General features: G+C 42.0%; 3 protein-coding genes across 7 annotated transcripts; 2 read left to right on the forward strand and 1 right to left on the reverse strand.

The window, feature by feature from the left end:
- The first annotated feature begins 585 nt into the window (after positions 1–585).
- Positions 586–6,101, forward strand: LOC128256837 (endoplasmic reticulum metallopeptidase 1). Of its 3 annotated transcripts, none has more exons than XM_052987503.1 (10): positions 586–867; positions 2,938–3,596; positions 3,663–4,023; positions 4,087–4,470; positions 4,528–4,708; positions 4,777–5,105; positions 5,169–5,268; positions 5,333–5,628; positions 5,690–5,782; positions 5,845–6,101. In XM_052987503.1, the coding sequence occupies exons 1-10, from the start codon at positions 835–837 to the stop codon at positions 6,010–6,012; spliced, it is 2,604 nt and encodes an 867-aa protein (XP_052843463.1). In that variant the 5' UTR covers positions 586–834; the 3' UTR covers positions 6,013–6,101. The 3 variants fall into 3 exon arrangements, with proteins under 3 accessions (XP_052843463.1, XP_052843462.1, XP_052843464.1); XM_052987502.1 differs by lacking the exon at positions 586–867 and adding an exon at positions 1,897–2,073; XM_052987504.1 differs by lacking the exon at positions 586–867 and having other exon boundaries at positions 3,415–3,596; positions 3,665–4,023.
- A 1,408-nt stretch (positions 6,102–7,509) lies between these two features.
- On the forward strand, positions 7,510–11,453 carry LOC128256826 (endoplasmic reticulum metallopeptidase 1). Of its 3 annotated transcripts, none has more exons than XM_052987477.1 (7): positions 7,510–7,602; positions 8,308–8,993; positions 9,202–10,133; positions 10,197–10,381; positions 10,440–10,583; positions 10,649–10,851; positions 10,921–11,453. In XM_052987477.1, exons 2-7 carry the CDS (start codon positions 8,308–8,310, stop codon positions 11,369–11,371), a joined length of 2,601 nt encoding a protein of 866 aa, XP_052843437.1. In that variant the 5' UTR covers positions 7,510–7,602; the 3' UTR covers positions 11,372–11,453. The 3 variants fall into 3 exon arrangements, with proteins under 3 accessions (XP_052843437.1, XP_052843436.1, XP_052843438.1); XM_052987476.1 differs by having other exon boundaries at positions 7,518–7,661; XM_052987478.1 differs by lacking the exon at positions 7,510–7,602 and having other exon boundaries at positions 8,804–8,993; positions 9,204–10,133.
- LOC128256827 (endoplasmic reticulum metallopeptidase 1) lies at positions 11,399–17,944 on the reverse strand. Its single transcript, XM_052987479.1, is given in 12 exon segments — positions 11,399–11,784; positions 11,843–12,125; positions 12,179–12,366; positions 12,369–12,392; positions 12,465–12,790; positions 12,849–13,029; positions 13,088–13,471; positions 13,531–13,685; positions 13,741–13,861; positions 13,927–14,011; positions 14,449–15,125; positions 17,709–17,944. Coding segments are annotated over 11 exon segments (2,586 nt in total). The 5' UTR covers positions 15,120–15,125; positions 17,709–17,944; the 3' UTR covers positions 11,399–11,616.
- Positions 17,945–19,265: the final 1,321 nt, after the last annotated feature.

A 19,265-nucleotide genomic window follows, 5' to 3' on the forward strand; every position in this document is an offset into this window, starting at 1 on the left:
TATCCTTCGGCTCATGTTCCGATGAACTCTTTGTTTACGAATTTGATGGCCACAAGGCATCAATGAAAAAGTGAGTGAATGAGTGAGGGTGTTAGTGAAGGAATGAATGCGCGAGAGTAAATGGCACACGCACACAGTTAGACCCAACCCGTCTGTCTTCTTTTCGCATTTAGGTTGAATGACACTGCGCCTACCGCCCTCTCCCTTCTACATTCCCGCCCGACACCGTTATTGCATTTCCCGTTTTATGGCACATGTTTCTCACGTTGTCCTCAATTCCAAACGGGAAGCTCTCTCTGTGTGTGTGGTGTGAGTTTGTGCTGGGCACGTCACCATTTTCTATTGCACCTGCAAGCCAGAAAGAGACCGGCAGGGCACATAACTGTAAATGAGCAAAATTAACGGCTCTTACATGCCCCGTTTCTTTTGTTACGCTTTCCGTTTGTTTTGTTCACCAGTGTAAAGTTGTTTTCGAATTACCTCCCGAAAGTATGCAATTACAGATAAAACCTGTTTTCGTGCGATATTCAGTCCAGAGCGATAGTAATTTTAATCGAACGCCGCACACAATTATTGTTTGCACGCACACACATAAGTAAACAGCAAAACAAAGCGCCGGTAAAAACGTGTAAATAAAAACAACTAAGAATTGTCAACATACGCTGTCCAGGTTGAATAATTTATTGACTGCCGCAAGACTTTTTGGACCAGCGGTATTAAAGCGCGGCCTAACAGACTTTATTCCCACAATCGGTGACTGGAATTCACAGCGGCAACAACAACAACGCAGCATCAACATCGCAGCTAGAATCTGGAAGAAGAAAGCACCTCAGAATGAGCAGCGAAACGGAGGAAAAAAGAGCCAAGGTACAGATGCAGATTGCACTTTAAAAACAGAGAAAAGGTACATCTCAGTTTCAAAGTGCACTTAGAGAAAGTGGAAAGAAAGTTTCGGTGTATTATAAAATCGTCAAATGTAGTTTTTCATCTTTAAGACAAGAGGATAGGGCGCGAGCACTAAAACGAAAAGTGTGGAAAATTTAGTCAAAATAATTTTATTATTATTAAAATAATTTACCTTAAAAAGCTTTTACAGTGCCCTGTACTATAAAAATATTATACATTACGTTTGAAACTCGAAGTAATTTAAAGACTCTATTGTTCCAAATACCTTTATCGGGGTTGGAGCGTTAAAATGTTTACTAAAAATATGTACATGTACTCGAAAAATGAATTCAACAGCAATTTAAGCTATAATTTTGAGCTAATTTTTCCCGATTTCACTGCTTTAAAATATCTTACAAACATTTACAAGTTTTTTGCTTGCAATAAAGGTTTAAGAGCGTGTTGGTTGACTTTTGATGACTTTTACAATTGGTTTAGTTGAAAGGTGCACTTAAATCTATTATGTTTTTATTAACTATAAACACAGAAGGCTAAATACATTACCTTTTAAATACATACGACTTTATTGCTAGCATTTTGATTGCTAATTTTTAATTTCAAATTTAGTAGTAATTTATATTTAAGTGCATTAAGAATATACCTAGCGTGCGAATGTTGCATGCTAAAGATATTTATAAAAACTTTATAAGTCTTTAAAATATTATAATTTTGTGCATTTCTAAGGTATAAAAAAAGGAGAAAAAGTTTTCAAGTACTTAACTGGGGCTCTTATCAATTGATATATCGAGTTGGTCAAGTTCAAAATTATGTTTTATCCAAGCGGAAGTTATGTAGGCATTTCTCGCAGTCCACTGTTAATGAAAATTTTGCCTCCCACAATCTCCCTGCCACCCCATTGTTTATCCGCAAGATAAGAAACGCTAGTGAGCGACTGAAAGAGATAGAGGGAAATATGAGACCGGCAGAATGTGTTCGGAACTTTCGGATAGCCGATTCAGTCAAGCGTTCAGTTGAGCGTTAGACGCCGTCGCGATCGGTTGTTCGGTGGATCTTGACCAAAAAATGAGTGGCAGCGAGAAGAATGTGCGGCGGCGCGTCGTCACGCCGACCAGCGATCCTCCGAATACGGATCCATTGCTCCGGCCCCGTGGCTCCCAGCAGTATGAGGTAAGCACCCATTTCGGGTCCTTGATTAGATAGCTCTTCAATTGGGTGTGGCACGGGCTAATCTTCGGCGATCGAAGCAGCCGCAACATGAAGATTACCCACGGCTAAATTCCGAAAGAATCGATTATTTTTGGCGGCGGGAGTGCAGTACTTATCTGGGTACGAGGCGTTAATTAACGAACAGCGGATACCCTTGAGATAGCAGCGGCTATTCTGCCCTAGTTGCACCCTCCTTTTATCTATCTGTCTGGGTTTAGTTTAGTAGAGCAGCCCTCGAACACAAGGAAGCGTACTATCCACCAATAACCATTTGATTTTCGGTGGCAACAGGTTCTGCGACTTTAAATAGTGTCAGGTTGCCAGCGATAAGATAACCCTTGATGGATTAAATCTAACGTTCGACTTGATACATACAGTCGATTCCAATTGTGAAACTGACTCACGTCTAGTGCCAGACGTATCTATCTAGACGTATGTACATATCTACCTAATTCTGGGTAAAATCCAATTTTGGTGAATGGAGTTGACCCGAAAATATGCTTATCGTTAGGCTATTTGTAAATATATTTTATTACTCAAAAGCCGGCAAAACACTTTCGTTAAAAATAAAAAATTTAGTTTTTTTAATTGATTGCACATAACAATACTAGCAAGAGAAGAAAATAACTATTTTTGATTCAGTTATTTTTAATAGATTATGCTTTTGGGATATAGTTCTCTAACTTGGGTAAATCACAAGAAACTTGTCATTATCACCAAAGCAAGATATGAAAATATGGGCCGATTGTTGCAGCACCAGCTATCGCATAAACTCTTCGTGGTACTTGAGATATATATTTTATCAAGTTTTAATCTCAATTTCAGGCCCAGCCAAATGGTTGTGAGCGGGCCTTTGTGCAGCGGAACAAGATCAAGTGGTTCTGGGCACCAGCCTTTTTTGGATTCTGGTTGCTGCTTTACGTGGCCATCTCAATCCCCGCCTGCCATCGCCTTCCCCGCCCTCTGACCATTAAGGATGAGGCCAAGCACCCCGACCAGTTCATCGCCGAGCGGGCTGAGAACAATCTGCGGGAACTGGTGGGTCTGGGACCCCGAGTGGTGGGCAGCCGGCAGAATGAGATGGCCGCTCTGAAGATGCTGTCCCAAAGGATGCAGAAAATTCGATCGGGCACTGCCAACGATATTGAAGTGGATGTTCAGGTGGCCTCCGGCAGCTATGTGCACTGGTCGATGGTTAACATGTACCAGAGCATTCAGAATATTGTGGTTAAGATTAGTCCCAAGGGAACCAATAGTACTACTTACCTGCTGGTAAACAGTCACTACGATTCGGTGCCAGCTGGACCTGGTGCTGGTGACGATGGCTCCATGGTGGCCACCATGATGGAGGTCCTGCGTGTGCTGGCCAAGTCAGACAAGCCCCTGAAGAACCCAGTGGTGTTCCTCTTCAACGGAGCCGAGGAAAATCCCCTGCAAGCCTCGCATGCCTTCATTACACAGCACAAGTGGGCCAAATACTGCAAGTAGGTCAATGGAATACTTCTTATTTTACTCCAAGTTAAACTTATACTTGATTGATTAACTTAAAGAGCCCTTATCAACCTGGATTCCTGCGGTAATGGCGGTCGAGAGATCCTCTTCCAATCGGGTCCCAATCATCCCTGGCTGATGAAGAACTACCGTCGAGCCATCAAGCATCCTTATGCCTCCACCATGGGCGAGGAGATGTTCCAGCACAATTTCATTCCCTCTGACACGGATTTCCGCATCTTTCGTGACCATGGATCGGTTCCCGGATTAGATATGGCTTACACCTACAACGGTTATGTTTACCACACACGGCACGACAGGGCCGAGATCTTTCCGAGAGGAAGTTTTCAGCACACTGGTGACAATCTGCTGTCCCTGGTTCGAGAGATTGCTAACTGTCCGGAGATAGAGGATTCTTCGGTAAGATGGGCGAGGGAATATCACTTAAACCGAATAGTTCATTTTTTTTGGTTTCAATTTAAGAAATACGCCGAGGGACACACCATATACTTTGATGTGATGGGCTGGTTCCTGGTGTTCTACACCGAAACGGAAGGCATTATTCTTAATGTGATTGTGGCTTTGGCAACCATCGGTGTTTGTGGTTACGCCTTCAAGCTGATGTCGGTCAGCTCGGGCATAAAGCTGGAAAAGATCCTCAAGCGGGTTTTGCACACCCTCCTTGTACAGATACTATCCGTTATTGTGGGAGCCATTCTGCCAATCCTTCTTGGTCTCTTCATGGACGCAGTGCATTTGCCTCTGGCGTGGTTCACAAACTCCTGGCTCATCCTGGGTCTGTACTTTACCACATTCTTCTTTGGTTTGGCTATCGTTCCCGCTTTGTACTTCCACTGGACCAAGTATGTAAGTATTTCCGGCTTAGTTTGTTTGGATCTAAGGCTAAAAGAAGACTCTTTGCAGGATAAACTGGCCATTGGCCAGCGGATACAGCTGTTGCTACACTGTCACTGTGTGCTCTTGGCCATCCTTACTCTGGTGTTTACTATCTGTGGAATTCGCTCTGTTTTTGTCCTGATGCTCAGTTGTCTGTTCTATACAATGGGTTTGATCATCAATATTGCCACCAAACTGCACAGCAAGGGTAAGTTAATGAAAAATTTGAATTATATTTGTTTTTTAACAAGCTGCTTAATTTCCCCTAAAATAAAGATGTGGCCTGGGTAATTCCTCACATTGTCTGCACTGTTCCACCGTTTGTATTCTTCGCATATTTCTCGCACGGATTCTTCACCACCTTTGTTCCCATGTTCGGTCGTTTCGGAGAGAACCTTAACCCGGATCTGGCGGTGGCTGTTTTCAGTGTAGCCGTGGGCTTCCTTTGCTGCGGTTTTATCATTCCCGTACTGCAGCTGTTCAACAAATCGAAGACTATTATCTGTGGCCTGATGGGCATCACTTTGTTGTGCTTCATTATAGCCATGACTCCAGTGGGATTCCCCTATCGCCCAGACACCAATGTCCAGCGATTCGCAATACTGGTAAGGAATCACAATGTTGCTTTTGCAAGCCGCATATGCATAAAGTCTTCATTTCTTTATTAGCACACCAAACGTACCTTCCACGATGCCGAAAACCATGTGCGTCGTCAGGAATCGGGTTACTTTATAATGCCTCAGGACAGACGTACATATACAGTCAAAAGTGAGTTAAACTGATTTCCATTTTAGGGGCTTATGTACTCATTTAAGGACTTTCTGTCTTGCAGATGCCGTTATCAACATGACGCTTGCCCAACGGATCGGTAGTGATTGCGAGAAGGAAATCAATTGTGGACTGCCTCTGTACAATCAGCGATGGCATAAGACCAGAAAGAACAGCTTGTGGATTCCCGCTTCTGAGCCCGTTCTTGGCGAAGATTTGCCCACCGTCATAGTGTTGTCGAAGAAGCAGCTGTCTAAGACCAAAATTCATTATGAAATGCAGCTAAGTGGACCCAATCATATGGCGCTCTTTATTCAGCCATTGAATGGAGCGAAGATGATTGATTGGTCTTTCCATAAGGTAATGTTTTGATGTTTATGTTTAAACTCAGAATCCCATTTTAATATCTTAATAATTATAGGCTCCCCTACGCCTGAACTTTGAGACACCTTACTTCATCTACTTCTCCTGGGGCGTCAATGGAGATCCCCTTAAATTCTGGCTAGAGTTGGAGGTAAGTCATCATTGCAAAATACCAGAGATAATTTTTAAATGTATATGCTTTAACCTTTTCAGAAACCCAGTGGAAATTGGAATTCAACGACCGTGGAGCTGGGTATCGGAGGCCATTGGACGCACCACAAGGACTTGCTAACGCCTGACTTTAAGAAATTCCTTGACAGCTTCCCTAAATATGTAGATGCCACCCCGTGGCCAGCTTCGTTTGAGAGCCGGATCTACTAGGTTAAATTAAATTTGACCGTGATCTACTAGGCTATCCAAATGTGTAGATTTTTTATACCTAAGTTAAATAAACGCTTAAGTGTTCAACATTTTCTGTGAACTTTGATTTGGTAGATAAGAGCCGACTCAATGATTGATTTGCGTCACTAAAATGGTCTAAGTGCTTATGTGTTATGCCTTTACAGGTTTATTGGCCTGTTCATTGATCAACTATTAATTATAATTAATACCATAAGCTGTGCGGCCAATATCAAAGTGTTCTGATTGCAGAGTTCTAGCCAATCTAAAATTGCGTAAGGCTCACACGTAAAATGTATTTTAATCATGAAATGGAAATGTGAAATCTACATTTGACTTCCCAGATGAAGAATGTCAGTACTCTTATACTAAAAAGTAAAGTAAAATATATTTTCGGTGCCCGAAAAAAAAGATAAGCTGCTTTCGTATAAACTGGAATTTTATTGCATTGTCGGGGTATAGAAAAAGTTCACTGTGTCCATTCACCGAAAGTGTGATGCAGACTGATCCAACTGAAGATTACCAGATTAGCATTTGAAAATTTAATATGGGCGAATGCTTATCTGCATGAGTAGACTAATAATGTCGATGCTTATCTCTGGATTCAAATTTAATAAACGTGGGAGCCAAATTTATTTAGCCACTGATTTTCTTGCTGCTGAGTCGTATAATGTTTGTTATACATCCTGTTAAGACATATTTATATGTACTTATCTCTCTTTAAAAGTACAAATTTATTAGGGTGAAGTAAACAGGAACATAGAAATGGCATGGCCAAAGCGCCAGAAATAAGTGGCAATCTAACTAATAAAGGCTAATATACTGTGTGAACATTCAGTGTTATAAATTTATTGTGGGTTTTCGGGGTTTCCACGCTAACTTTTTAATTGATGAATTTTACGTGATTATGATTTGTGGTCTAGAATTTATTTTTTTGAGACCACCATTCATATAAAAGAGTAAAAATTCTCTTTAAATTCAAAATTCTATCACACTAATAAGTTTTGTAATTTCTTACATTACCATCCTAGTTTTTAACTGACTATTTTCCATTAGAAATAGGATTGGAATTATCGGTTAGTTTGAAGAATCTGTTGAAAGAGTCCAAGTTCCATTTGTAATGTTTATTGGCCCTTATTAGAGTAACACGTTTTGGATTTATGTGCTCCGATAAGATGGTAGCATTTCCCAAATTACCACACTTACTTATCTTAATACCTTATGTAGATTTTTTTAGATTTTGGACCCCACCGAAAGATATCTACCGAACGGAGGTCCTAATCGCTTTAACTACTGGCCAATAAAAATTTTTAAAGAGAAAATGCTTCTGGTATCGCCTATCGCAGGATGTAATCATTTTATGCGCCAGAATCAACGATTATAATCATAATATTTAATTATTATCGCTGCCATGGGGGCGATAAGCGATCCACAGCGGTGAACCTGGCCCTACTTAATTCTTGGGAACAGGCTCGAGACGTCTTAGTTGCCCAACGGTTGGGCTGTGGAGCGGTTGCGGTTGTATTTCATCCCGTTTGGTTCAGGTCCGAGTCGCGTGCGATCTGAAAATTGGTGCGTTGCCATAACTCACGGTGATCGACTGATAAGGATCTAAGAGTGTCCTCGTAGAGGTAGTGCCGCGATTTTAAAATATATAGGGCTGGCTGTCAAAAAAGTGAAAGGAAGGTCTGGCGATAAGTCAGCGATTTAACGGAAGAGTTAAAATCAAGAGATCGTTGCAAAAGGAAACCTTGTTTTCTTTGCTTTCTTCGAGTATCCATATGCGATAAGGAACTTTATATCGGTTATAAAATGAGACCTAGCTTTGTTATCGATTGCTGTTTTTAGACCAAGTGCTTGTTGCCTTTGAAATTACTAGACCATAAAGCTAATTAATTAGGGTGCTAATTGCTTTACGACCTTTCTACACTCTCCAACAAAGAATATTTTCTCTGTTTTAAGACCCTAATAAATAGTTGGTCAACTGTATGACTACAATTAAATCGAATGACTCTGAGATATTTTTAAATTAACAACGATCCTAGGATCGTAAGTAGGTACAATGTGTGAATGTCGTAAAATTTTAATATTTTGAAAATGCCTAAAGCGATACAGCGTTTTTTTAGAATTTGAGTTATTGAAAAGCACGAAAGTATGCAACAAACGATTTGTTAAAGAGTTTAATTCAAATAGTTTATTTAATTCTTTAAGATATAAGGTTAACATTAAATTTGTTCGCCTTAAGATATTTATTTACCAAAACCATTTTTATTTCAGATGTCTTTCTCAATCCTTGACATTACAGCCGAGAAGGATGGCGGCAAGTCCAGTGATAAAAAATGGCCTTGGTTTGGAGCCCCCATCTACGCGGCAGCCGCCTTTGCTCTCTTCTACGCCGCGGTCCTGCCCAGCTTCCATAGCTATCCGAAGATGTTGTACCAAAGCGATGAGGCACAGCATCCGGATGAGTTCATCGGCGAACGGGCGATGCGGCAGTTGGCCGAGTACTCAGCAATTGGCAACAAAATGAGCGGCTCTATCAACAACGAAGTGCATACGGTCAATTTCCTGTTGCGAGAGATTCAGAAGATCAAGGACGAGGCCCGCACGGATCTCTATGACATTGAGGTGGACACGCAGTACTCTTCAGGCGGCTTCCACCTGTGGGGCATGACCATCACCTATACCAACCTCTCCAACGTGGTGGTTAAAATATCACAAAAGAGTTCGAACAACGACAATTATCTGTTGGTGAACTCCCACTATGATTCGGAGGTCCAAACCCCTGCTGCAGGAGATGATGGCGTCATGGTAGTGGTCATGCTGGAATCCCTGCGCGTGATCTCGCGTTCTGAAAAGCCCCTTATCCATCCCGTGGTCTTCCTGTTCAACGGCGCCGAGGAGGCCTGCATGCTTGGCTCCCATGGGTTTATCACACAGCACAAATGGGCCAAGAACTGCAAGTATGTAAAGATAACTAACCTTGGAATCTTAGTACAATAATACGCAATTTGAAAAACAAATAAGTGTGATCTTTGTCCATTTCATTCTTTAAAACAAACTCCAATGGACAAAGCCAATGAAATTACTCTAGATCTCCCAAAGTCTCTTGATCTTATTTTAACTATGATATGTTTAATAAACCTGTTAAAATTTTTTTATAAAATTCAGAGCTTTGGTCAACCTGGACTCGACTGGTGCCGGAGGACGCGAGGTGCTTTTCCAGACAGGTCCCAACCATCCGTGGCTGGCTAAATACTACCAGGCGAGTGTGGCACATCCATACGCCCAGACCTTGGCCGAAGAGCTGTTCCAGAATAACTTCATACCCTCGGACACCGACTTTCGCATTTTCCGCGACTACGGAGGAGTTCCTGGTCTGGATATGGCCAGCGTGATGAATGGATATGTGTACCACACCGAGTTCGATAATTTCCGGAATGTGGAGCGCGGCACCTACCAGTCGACGGGGGAGAACGTTCTGCCCCTGGTTTGGGCTCTGGCCAATGCACCCGAATTGGATGACACCGCTGCCCACGAGAAAGGACACACCGTGTTCTTCGACTTCTTGGGCTGGTTCATGCTGACCTATACCACGTCCGTGAGCCTGGCCATAAATGTGGTGGTTTCCGTGGTGGCGTTTGTTTGCATTGGCACCTCCATTTACATCATGACATTGGACAACGGTACGGATGCCCCGAAGGCGGTGTTTATGCGGTTCGGCATCATCTTCTTGGTCCAAGCGGGAACTCTTCTCGTGGCATGTGGTCTGACCCTCCTGGTGGCTGTTTTTATGCAAGGCGTGGGACTAGCCGAATCCTGGTACTCCGGCAAATGGATGTCATTTGGCCTGTACTTCTGCACCCTGTTCTTCGTCTTTGGCCTGCTCCCTGCACTTTATATTGGATTCACGAAGAGGAAAACGAACATGAAGTTGGATCAGACCATCGCCTGCTTCATGCATGCCCAATGCATCCTGCTGGCATTGCTCTGCATTATCATGACCAGCATGGGCATAAGATCCAGCTATTTCCCCATGGTTGGCATCTTCTTCTACGCGATTTCCGTCCTTGTACAGATCATTCTCAAGCTTACGCTGAAGAGTAGGTTTTCTTTGTCATACTCTACCCCATTTTGGAAACTCTAAATTAATATATTTCCTACAGAAAGCTACTTTGTGACGGTCCATCTGTTGTGCCAGATACTGCCCTTCTTCTTCTACACCTACATCTGCTATGCCACCCTCGTGACTTTTGTGCCAATGGAGGGTCGCGATGGTCCCGAGAGCAGTCCCGACATAATGGTGTCTGTCTTTGTCATTGCAACCGCAATAAACTACGCCGGATTTGTGGTAAGTTGCCTAAATTAGCCTCATTTATTGAAGAAAATCTAACTATTTCCCCTTACAGATTCCCATCATGCACAAGTTCCGCAAGCCAAAGATTATATTTTCTTCATTTGGAGTGATGACAATTGTATTTATTATCTTGGCTGCAACATCCGCCGGATTTCCATTTGTAAAGGAAGTGGCTCCCCAGCGTTACTATGTGCTGGTAGGTTTTTGAAATTTTGAAAGGTATTCATGAAGTTAGTTATTAAATTCATCAACCCTTTTCAGCACACTCAGCGTACCTTCCATGGTTTGGATGGTGCCGCTAAACAGGACTCTGGCTATTATATTCAGCCCGTGGATACGCGTCTTCATGAACTAGATGACACCACATTCAAGAATGCAGAGCCTGCCAGTTGGACGGCAGCAACCTGTGCCGCCGAGCCCTTTTGTGGTCTGCCCCTGTACAGTGGACGCTGGATTGATTGGAAGTGAGTTGAAGATCAAAAACCCAATCTTACCTATGGTTAACCTTATGTATGATTTATCCCTAATCGCAGAGATTCGGCTCGTTGGATATACAGCACGGCACCGGTTTTCCCAATGAGCATCAATCTCACCCAGCTTTCTAAACAATCTGCGGGGGGCAACAAGGTGCGCTATGAGTACAACCTGAGGGCCAGCGATCGGGTTATGCTGTACATAGATCCCCTTGATAAGGTCAGGGTGACCGACTGGTCCTTCGACCAGACTCCTTTGGAGGAGCAGCACACACCGCCGTACCTAATCTACGCCATATACTCCTTCACCGAAGAGCCCCTCAACTTTTGGGTAGAGCTCGAGCACGAGGAGAGCAACACAGAAGGACCCTACCTAAAGCTGGTGGTCACCCAGCACTTCCAGTACCACCCGGAGCACTATACCGAGGACTACAAGCAGTTCCTCGCCACTTTCCCCGACTGGACCTACACCACCGACTGGTTCTCGGCCCTCGAGAGCTGGATCGTATAGTCAGCGATGAGAATATAGACTCCAAAGTTTGTTTATCTTAATAAATAATTTATAGTATATTTTAATAAAATTACAAAGTAGTAACTACACTGATCTAATTGTAAATACAAGTACAATTTAAGGCGTGTCAAGGGTATCGACACTTTGTTCGTTGGATTAGGGTTATTGGTAAAACCAACTAGTAGTACCAAAGTTAACAGTAGCTGAGGTGTCATGGCAAAAAGGGGGATTGGGATGGCCTATGCTTAAAGTTGCCAACTGTTGTAGGATCCAAGCCAGGAGCTAACATACGTCCAGGGTGGAAATGTGGCCAAGAACTCCCTGAAGTCCTCCGTTATGAACATGTCGTCGTGTATTCGGTGGCCCATGAGGGCTATTTTAAAAGTGCCTCCCGACCAATCTGGATCGTCGTGCTGGAAGAAGATGTTTAACAAGAAAACTCAGGGTAAGACATCTAAATAGAGTAACTACCTCGAATTCCAGTGAAAACTGCAGGGGCTTGGGATCTAATGCGTATGACCAGTACACATAATAAGGAGGCTTTACATTGTTTTTAATCGGCTCTTTGGTGAACGACCAATCCACTAGTTTGGTGTCGTTTAAGGGCTGAATGAATATGCTCGTGTGATCCGGTCCTGAGATCTCCAGATCGAATTTAATATTCGTCGCCGAACTACTCGTTTTATCCAAAATGGTCAGCGTAGGAATATACGCCTTATTGGGTTCGGGCCCGGGTACGAAATAGCTGTTGTCACTGTAAATAAATTAAAAGATATAAATAGGCTAATCGATTTGTGGCCAACTTACACTGCATTCAGCCAACGTGAGCTGTAAATGGGATAGCCGCACATGAGCTCCGAATCGCAGTCCATCCGTTCTGCCTTAGTAAAGTTGGTGTTCTCGAATAGAATATCATCCACAGTGTGGGGACGACGATCGACCGGAAGGACAAAGTATCCCGAATCCGTGTGGCTGACGGTGCTTAGCTGCATCGCCAGTTATGGAAGGTCCGGGCTGTGTGCTTTAAAAATAAATTTGTATTCAAGATATATAAGATATACAAGATATAAAAACCCTAAAACAAAAAACTTACCACAGCGAAGAATCGTTGAGCAGCCGTTTTCTCGGCGTAAGGAAAGGCAATCGGTGTGGCAGCAAATATAATGAATACCACCGTACAAACGCCAAACATTGAGATAATCGTTTTCGACTTGCGGAACAGGCAGAACAAGGGCACCAGAAAGGGTGCAAATAGCAGGACCATCAGTGCCGTAAAGAAACCCATTAGAATCTCTGGATTGGTGTTACATTCGCGTCCCTGCATGGGCACAAAAACCACATAGAAGGCATAGCAGCAGTAGGTATAGAACATGAAGGGCAACACTTGGCAAGTGCAGTGCGGTATGAGCCAGAGGAAATCTATCAAATAAAATGTATATCAAATTAAATTATAATTTAAATTGCATAATATGCTCACTAGTTTTATGGGCCTTAGTGACCATGTTGATCAGCACGGATAGTGTATAGAAACCTATGCAGAGCATTATGATAAAGGCCGAACGAATACTGTAGCTGACCATTACGGCGGTGACAACGGTCAAGATCAGGCAATGCGAATGCATCAATAGCTGAATGCCATAGCCCAAAGGCAAACCAGTGCTAGGAAAAAAAGAATTAAATTAACTTAAATATTTATTTATGCCCATCTTGACTTACCTCTTTGGTGCGACTAAAGTAAATAGCAGGCACTATGCCCATGCCAAATATCATGGGACAGAAGTACAGACCGAAGAGCATCCAGTTCTGCGAAAACCAGGACATTGGAAGATTCACTGCGTCCAGGAACAGGGCTATCGACATGACCAGGCCAATGCCCAAGGCTACTCCTGCCACCTGGAGAGCGGTCAGAATGCCAAACTTTGCCCAGATGCGTCGGCGGAACATTCCTGTGCTGCTGGACATGATCCAGATGTATCCCACAATCGTAATGCACACCAGGACACACACGGATATATTGATGATGACACCCGTGCTCTCCGGATAGTACACAAAGAACCAGCCCATCATGTCAAAGAATATCATATGACCCTCGGCGTATTTCTAAATGGATTAAATTGTAATTTAAAATATATTCTTTGGACAAAGTTTGACGAACCCACCGATGGATTCTCCAGCTCTTCAGCATTCGCCAGGGCCTTGACCAGAGCCAAGATATTTTCGCCAGTCAATTGATAAGTGCGCCGCGGGATGAGATTAAAACGATCATATTTGGTGTGGTACACATAGCCATTCAAAGTCTGCGCCATATCGAGACCTGACCAGAATAAATGTATTAGCGATTAGGATTTTCGTACTTCACTTTATATTACCGGGTATATGGCCGTAGTCGCGGAACACGCGATAGTCCGTCTCTGAGGGCACAAAGCCATTTTGGAACAATTCCTCTCCGATAGTGGAGGCAAACGGATGAACTATGTTTTTGCCGTAATACTTAAAAGATACGAAGAAAATATATAACAATCCACAAATAGTCTAAACACTAATGTGAGAAATACCTTCATCAGCCAAGGATGATCGGGTCCGGATTGAAATAGAATTTCCCGTCCACCACTGCCCGCCGAATCCAAGTTCATAACCGCTCTGGAAAAGAGTAAAGCTTAAATCATTAACAATATAGCTGACAGGCTTTACATTTACATTTTTTATGTAACTTTTTAGTGAAAATTTTTAATTTAATTTGAGTTTAACATATTCTGAAAATGCTAGGGGGTAAAAAACATACTTTTAAGGTTTAGAAAATATATTACTTTAACTTATCATAAGGTTTGTTTACCAAAATGAGAAAAAAACTTTTATATTGGTTTAATTTTTGAAGGATAATCATTTTCAAATAATCACCTTTTTTAATATAACAAAAATCATTATAATTCCTTATTATGGGTTTCTAAAACTAAACTCTTTTTTCTTTAAACTTTATAATTATTTATAATATTTATACTTATGTTTTTAGTTTATAGTATTTTCTTCACGAAAATATAAAAAAGTGTTTAAATTAAACTACTAGAGCTACCACTTACTTGACGTTCTGGGCCCAAGGATGCTGGGTGATGAACGCGTGGCTGCCCTGCAGTGGATTCTCCTCGGCTCCGTTGAAAAGGAACACCACCGAGTAGGTGAGGGGGGTCTCGAACTTGGTGATTACCCGCAGCACCTCCAGCATGACCACACACATCATGCCGGCATCCCCGGCTCCCGAGCTACCCGGCACTGAATCAAAGTGGGTATTGATCAAGAGAGCGGCCTCACTGGTGGCATTCCTGGGCGACAGCTTGACCACCACATTCTGGATTGTCTGATAGACATTGACCATGGACCAGAGCAGATAGTTTCCGGAGGCGACCTGGACATCCTTTTCGATGTCGTAGAGATCCAGTCGTGCATCGGCTATGATGTCTCCGATTTCGCTAAGCAGGAACTGAACGGCCACCTGTTCATTGGCCGCACTGCCCACGACCTTGGGTCCGATCTTCGAGAGCCTCAGTAGGGTGTTCTCCGCCCGTTCCCCGATGAATTGACCCGGCTGCTGGCGCTCATCCTCGAGGGTTTTCAGCTTGGGCATGCGATGGAAACTGGGAATCACCACCAGGTAGAAGAGCAGGAACCAGCAGGACACAAACAGGGGAGCCCAATACCAGCCGATCTTGCTACGATTGTAGATGATCTTCATGTTCTCGTACTTTGATTTCATTGTGGTCTGAAAAGGATCAACGAAATCACTTTATTGCTCATGAATGAAATGAAAAGAGTGTCAGTGCACCCCACTAATTAAGTTCAATTGTCGAATTCCGATTGTGACGCACTCGACTGATAAAGCTCCGCGGATATGGTCGCATGTATAGCTTGTCATCGCAGCTAATCACCCCCTTTTTTGACCGATGTGGAGAGGGATAAGCTAATGCAACTACTCGAGCGTCGAGCATCGATTAAATAATTAGCGGGCGTGATAAGCGAGTGCGAGAAACTTAAACCTGTCACTGCAAACGGATTGCACCCATTCAATGTTTCATTGAAATCAATCAGAAAATATATTGATAGCCATGAACACAAACCTCGAAACATGAATGAGGTTCTTGCTGGCTGAATACTCCACTCTATTGAGTCCAAGCAGTGATTATTCAAAGCATCGAAGCCATAGATAACACTTATCGGATCCTCAAGTGGGCAGGAAATGAAGTAGGCTACAAAGTTTTGAGTACTCGAAAGTTTGTGAAAAAGAATAGAATGAAAATGCTCTCATAGGAATAGCTGAGAAAACTTCTCCCCATTTTGTAAAAAAAAATTTTTTAAGTGTACATAAAATTGAAATCAAACTGTTGACCGGAAAACATCTGTTGACCATTCGGTGCTAAACAAAAATAAAAACCGCCCGTTTAAATGAAAAGTATCGAAAAACGCAAATTAGCTAACGACATTGAAATAATGCAGCTTTAAAAAATAAACAATGAGTCCATATTTATATTCTACATTTGGGGATCTAACAAATTGAGCAAATAAAACATCGGCATTCGGAGGAAATCAGCATTGAACGAGACATTTTGTAATTTTTTGAGTTGTATTTCATTCTTATTTATAGCCAACTGGGCTAATATATATTATCGTTTAATGTTCACACATGTGATGCGGCTGAGTTTTTGTGTGGGAAATATTTAATAACAAATTTTGTTTGTTTGCTTGTAGCGAAATGAAAATACACTATTGTTGCGTCATGTTGATAAGACAAATAATTGAAACAATTTTATTCATTTGTGTAATAAAGCAATTACCTTCCGAAAGCTATATTTCATGAGATAAGCAATTTTTATGTGGATAATGCTTAGATAAAGAAATACAATTTGTTTTAATGCGTAAAAAAAAGGACTGCTTTGAAAAGATCGATAAATTGTCAGATTAATAATATTTTTGGATTCAATGTGATTTAGTTACTTTAGAATTTCATTTTATGTAGCATCCCATAAAGGATTTTAAGTTCGTGATCTTCGTTTCATAATGACCACTAAAATGTTGTTCGTAGTTTTTAAGATGAACAGTCACTTAAATGAGATTGACGGCAAGTGTGTCCTAAAAACGTATAAAAGGCAGCGGGTGGGGACACAAAAAGTACTGGCTACTGAGGCAATTAAGCGAAATGTTTTTATTTATTTTCCGTTTTCCGCGACTGAATGCAAAATACCATTTGGATTACAGTGCAACATCGACCCATTTTCCACTGACTTCTAGGTGACCCGCGCCGGCGGCAAAAAGTTGAGCGTGAAGGCAACTTCTCGGCGATTAAAAGTGAGGCAGACAAAAACAAATGGGATGTGCAAAGAAATCTCCTCGTTTTTTACCCATCTGAAGCGCTTATCGATTGAACTAATCACTTCCCACAAAAACAAACAAACAAATAGAGGGAACGCTCTGTGCGGGAACCACGCCTACTTAATATCAAAAATAAAAAGAAGAAAACATGGGGGGAGCTAAGAAAAAACTATTTAGAGACAATTTGAATGAGGGTATTGGGAAAGAAGGAAAATCCAAAACAAAACTTGGGTTCACAGAGGCGTCGGCAATCAACTGTGACAACAACGGGAAAGCAAAGCCGGCAAATGCAACAAACAAATAACAGCGCTTTGGACTATAAGATACCTGTTGGAAATCATTATAGATTATGATATACTGAATCTGTTTAATGGGAGTATAATTATTAACAAAACAAATTCTACAATTTAAAATGATTGAAAATGTACTATTATTTATTGCTATTCATTTACTAGAGCTTAATGGGAAGTGTTTGGTAAATTGTTTAACCAAGTTTTACTTTTAAACAGATTTTTAGATTGCATTTAAATGCCGATTCCGAAATCCTTCTAATGCAGTCACAACATAAAATTGAACACGTCTTAATCACGACACAGTGTTTGATATTCTTTTCAAATAGTCCCTCCATCACACTCCGATTACGGGGTATAAAAACAACATCAGCTCGCGACAAGAACCGCATTTGTTTGGACTAAACTCAGGCAGACGCATCAAAGAAAAGAAGTTGGGACGAAAACAATCACCAGCACAGATACAGATACGGGGATACAACTGCGGATGCATATGCAGACGGCATTCAAACATAAGCACACATAGAACGCGACACGCTGCAAGGGCTTGAGTCAATAACCTGCTGAAGAAAGGAAGTTGCGGCTGCACTTGCGGTTGTTTGTTGAAAGAATAAAGGCCCTGCAGAAGGAGGGGGGGGGGGGGGGGGGGGGGGGGGGGAAAGAAGAAGCCTGGCAACTGTTTGTGTTACCTTCGGCCTGCAGAAAGAGTCTTTCCCTTTGTTTTTGGGAAGACGATCACTTGCACTGCGGAATGGCCGGCACAATTGGTTGGCACTCGCGCGATTATTAGCACATATCTGACCGAAAATAAACTGAAACTAGTGGGCGAAACTTTTTGGCTGCTGAAAATCAGCTGGCTGGCAGCGGAGGCGGAGGCGTAGAGAGACTGTCCTCTTCGACGGTCGGCGATCGTCTGCGGCTGCTGCGCTGCTCGCTTGGCGACACAACTCTCCGGTCCTCTCGCTCTCTCTCTCTCTTTCTCTCTCTTCGGCAGGAGATCGGGATCACCAAACGGCAACGCTCTTTTTTTCCCCATCTCTGCCCCACTTGTCGCTCCCACACTCACTCACGTGTGTGGTGTTGACTGAATGACTGGTCAAAATAATCCAAAACAGCCGGAATCGGAGTGGGAATTGGATTCTCCTGATTTTCTCCTGATTTTTGCACTACCGTAATGTAACCGCCTAACGGATGGAGGACAACTAAAACGCCGGACACTGGCACTGGCAATTTTATACGCGAGTTGGCGGATTTGTTTGCTGATTTCAGCGCTCAGCAGCTCAAGAGCCAGAGGCTTATCACAAGTATCGAGTTATCAAAGGCGAACTAGGTAATCACATAATTTGACAGGTACAACGGAATATTGGGGGCAGCAGGACGTAAGAAGAGAATCGCCTGTTTTATCCGTATTGGCATTGCGATTACAACCGTAATTGCCGGTAATCGAGACTAAGTGCAGGCGATTACTGGGTATTAGTGGGTGCTTACTGTGATTTCACCGATTCCTTCAATACAATTTGAGTAGCGAAAAGTGACAGTGCTCAGGAGATAAGGACCGGCCAGACAAAAGACACTTGAGACGAGTTCCCCCTTAGTCGACAAAAAATAAAAAGCTTTGTTTCTCAAATTTGTTTATATTTATTGCATGGGTAAGAATCGCAACAATGCAATCTAAACAATTGGAAATTACACAAAAGCTGAATCTAAAGTTTTTTTTTTACAGATAAGATGAACAAGGAATGTCATGGAAAATATAATTTATATATGCAGACTACCAGCGTTAATTAGGTGTTTTTATTTGTCCACTTCGATGGAGATGATATTATAAGAAACTAATTTGTTTTTAATTTTTCACAAACAAGAATTGACAAAATACACTTCAATAAAGAAGTTCAATTTCTGAAAGATATGAAGGGTTTGAAATTCGGTTATAGAGACATGTATATATTCTTAAAAAATATTCTCTTTTTTTCCTATTACTAAGGTTTGCTGTAATGTAATCTAAGCCGTTGGGAATTGCAAACAAAAAACCATAAAAGTTATTTTCTGATTGATAAGGGGCATAACAACCAGTGGAACTTGTATCAGCTTGTATACCTTGGACAAAAGACAGCGCTTAATTAGGTAATTACAAGTTGTTAATTGCCCCAGGTATAAACTAACAAGTGTAATTTTGTTTGAATTGCCTGCAGAATAGGTGGTTTATACATAACTATGCATATCAGAGAATATTTATGATGTTTTAG

Source organism: Drosophila gunungcola (assembly GCF_025200985.1).
Source record: "Drosophila gunungcola strain Sukarami chromosome 2R unlocalized genomic scaffold, Dgunungcola_SK_2 000030F, whole genome shotgun sequence".
NCBI classification, from domain to species: domain Eukaryota; kingdom Metazoa; phylum Arthropoda; class Insecta; order Diptera; family Drosophilidae; genus Drosophila; species Drosophila gunungcola.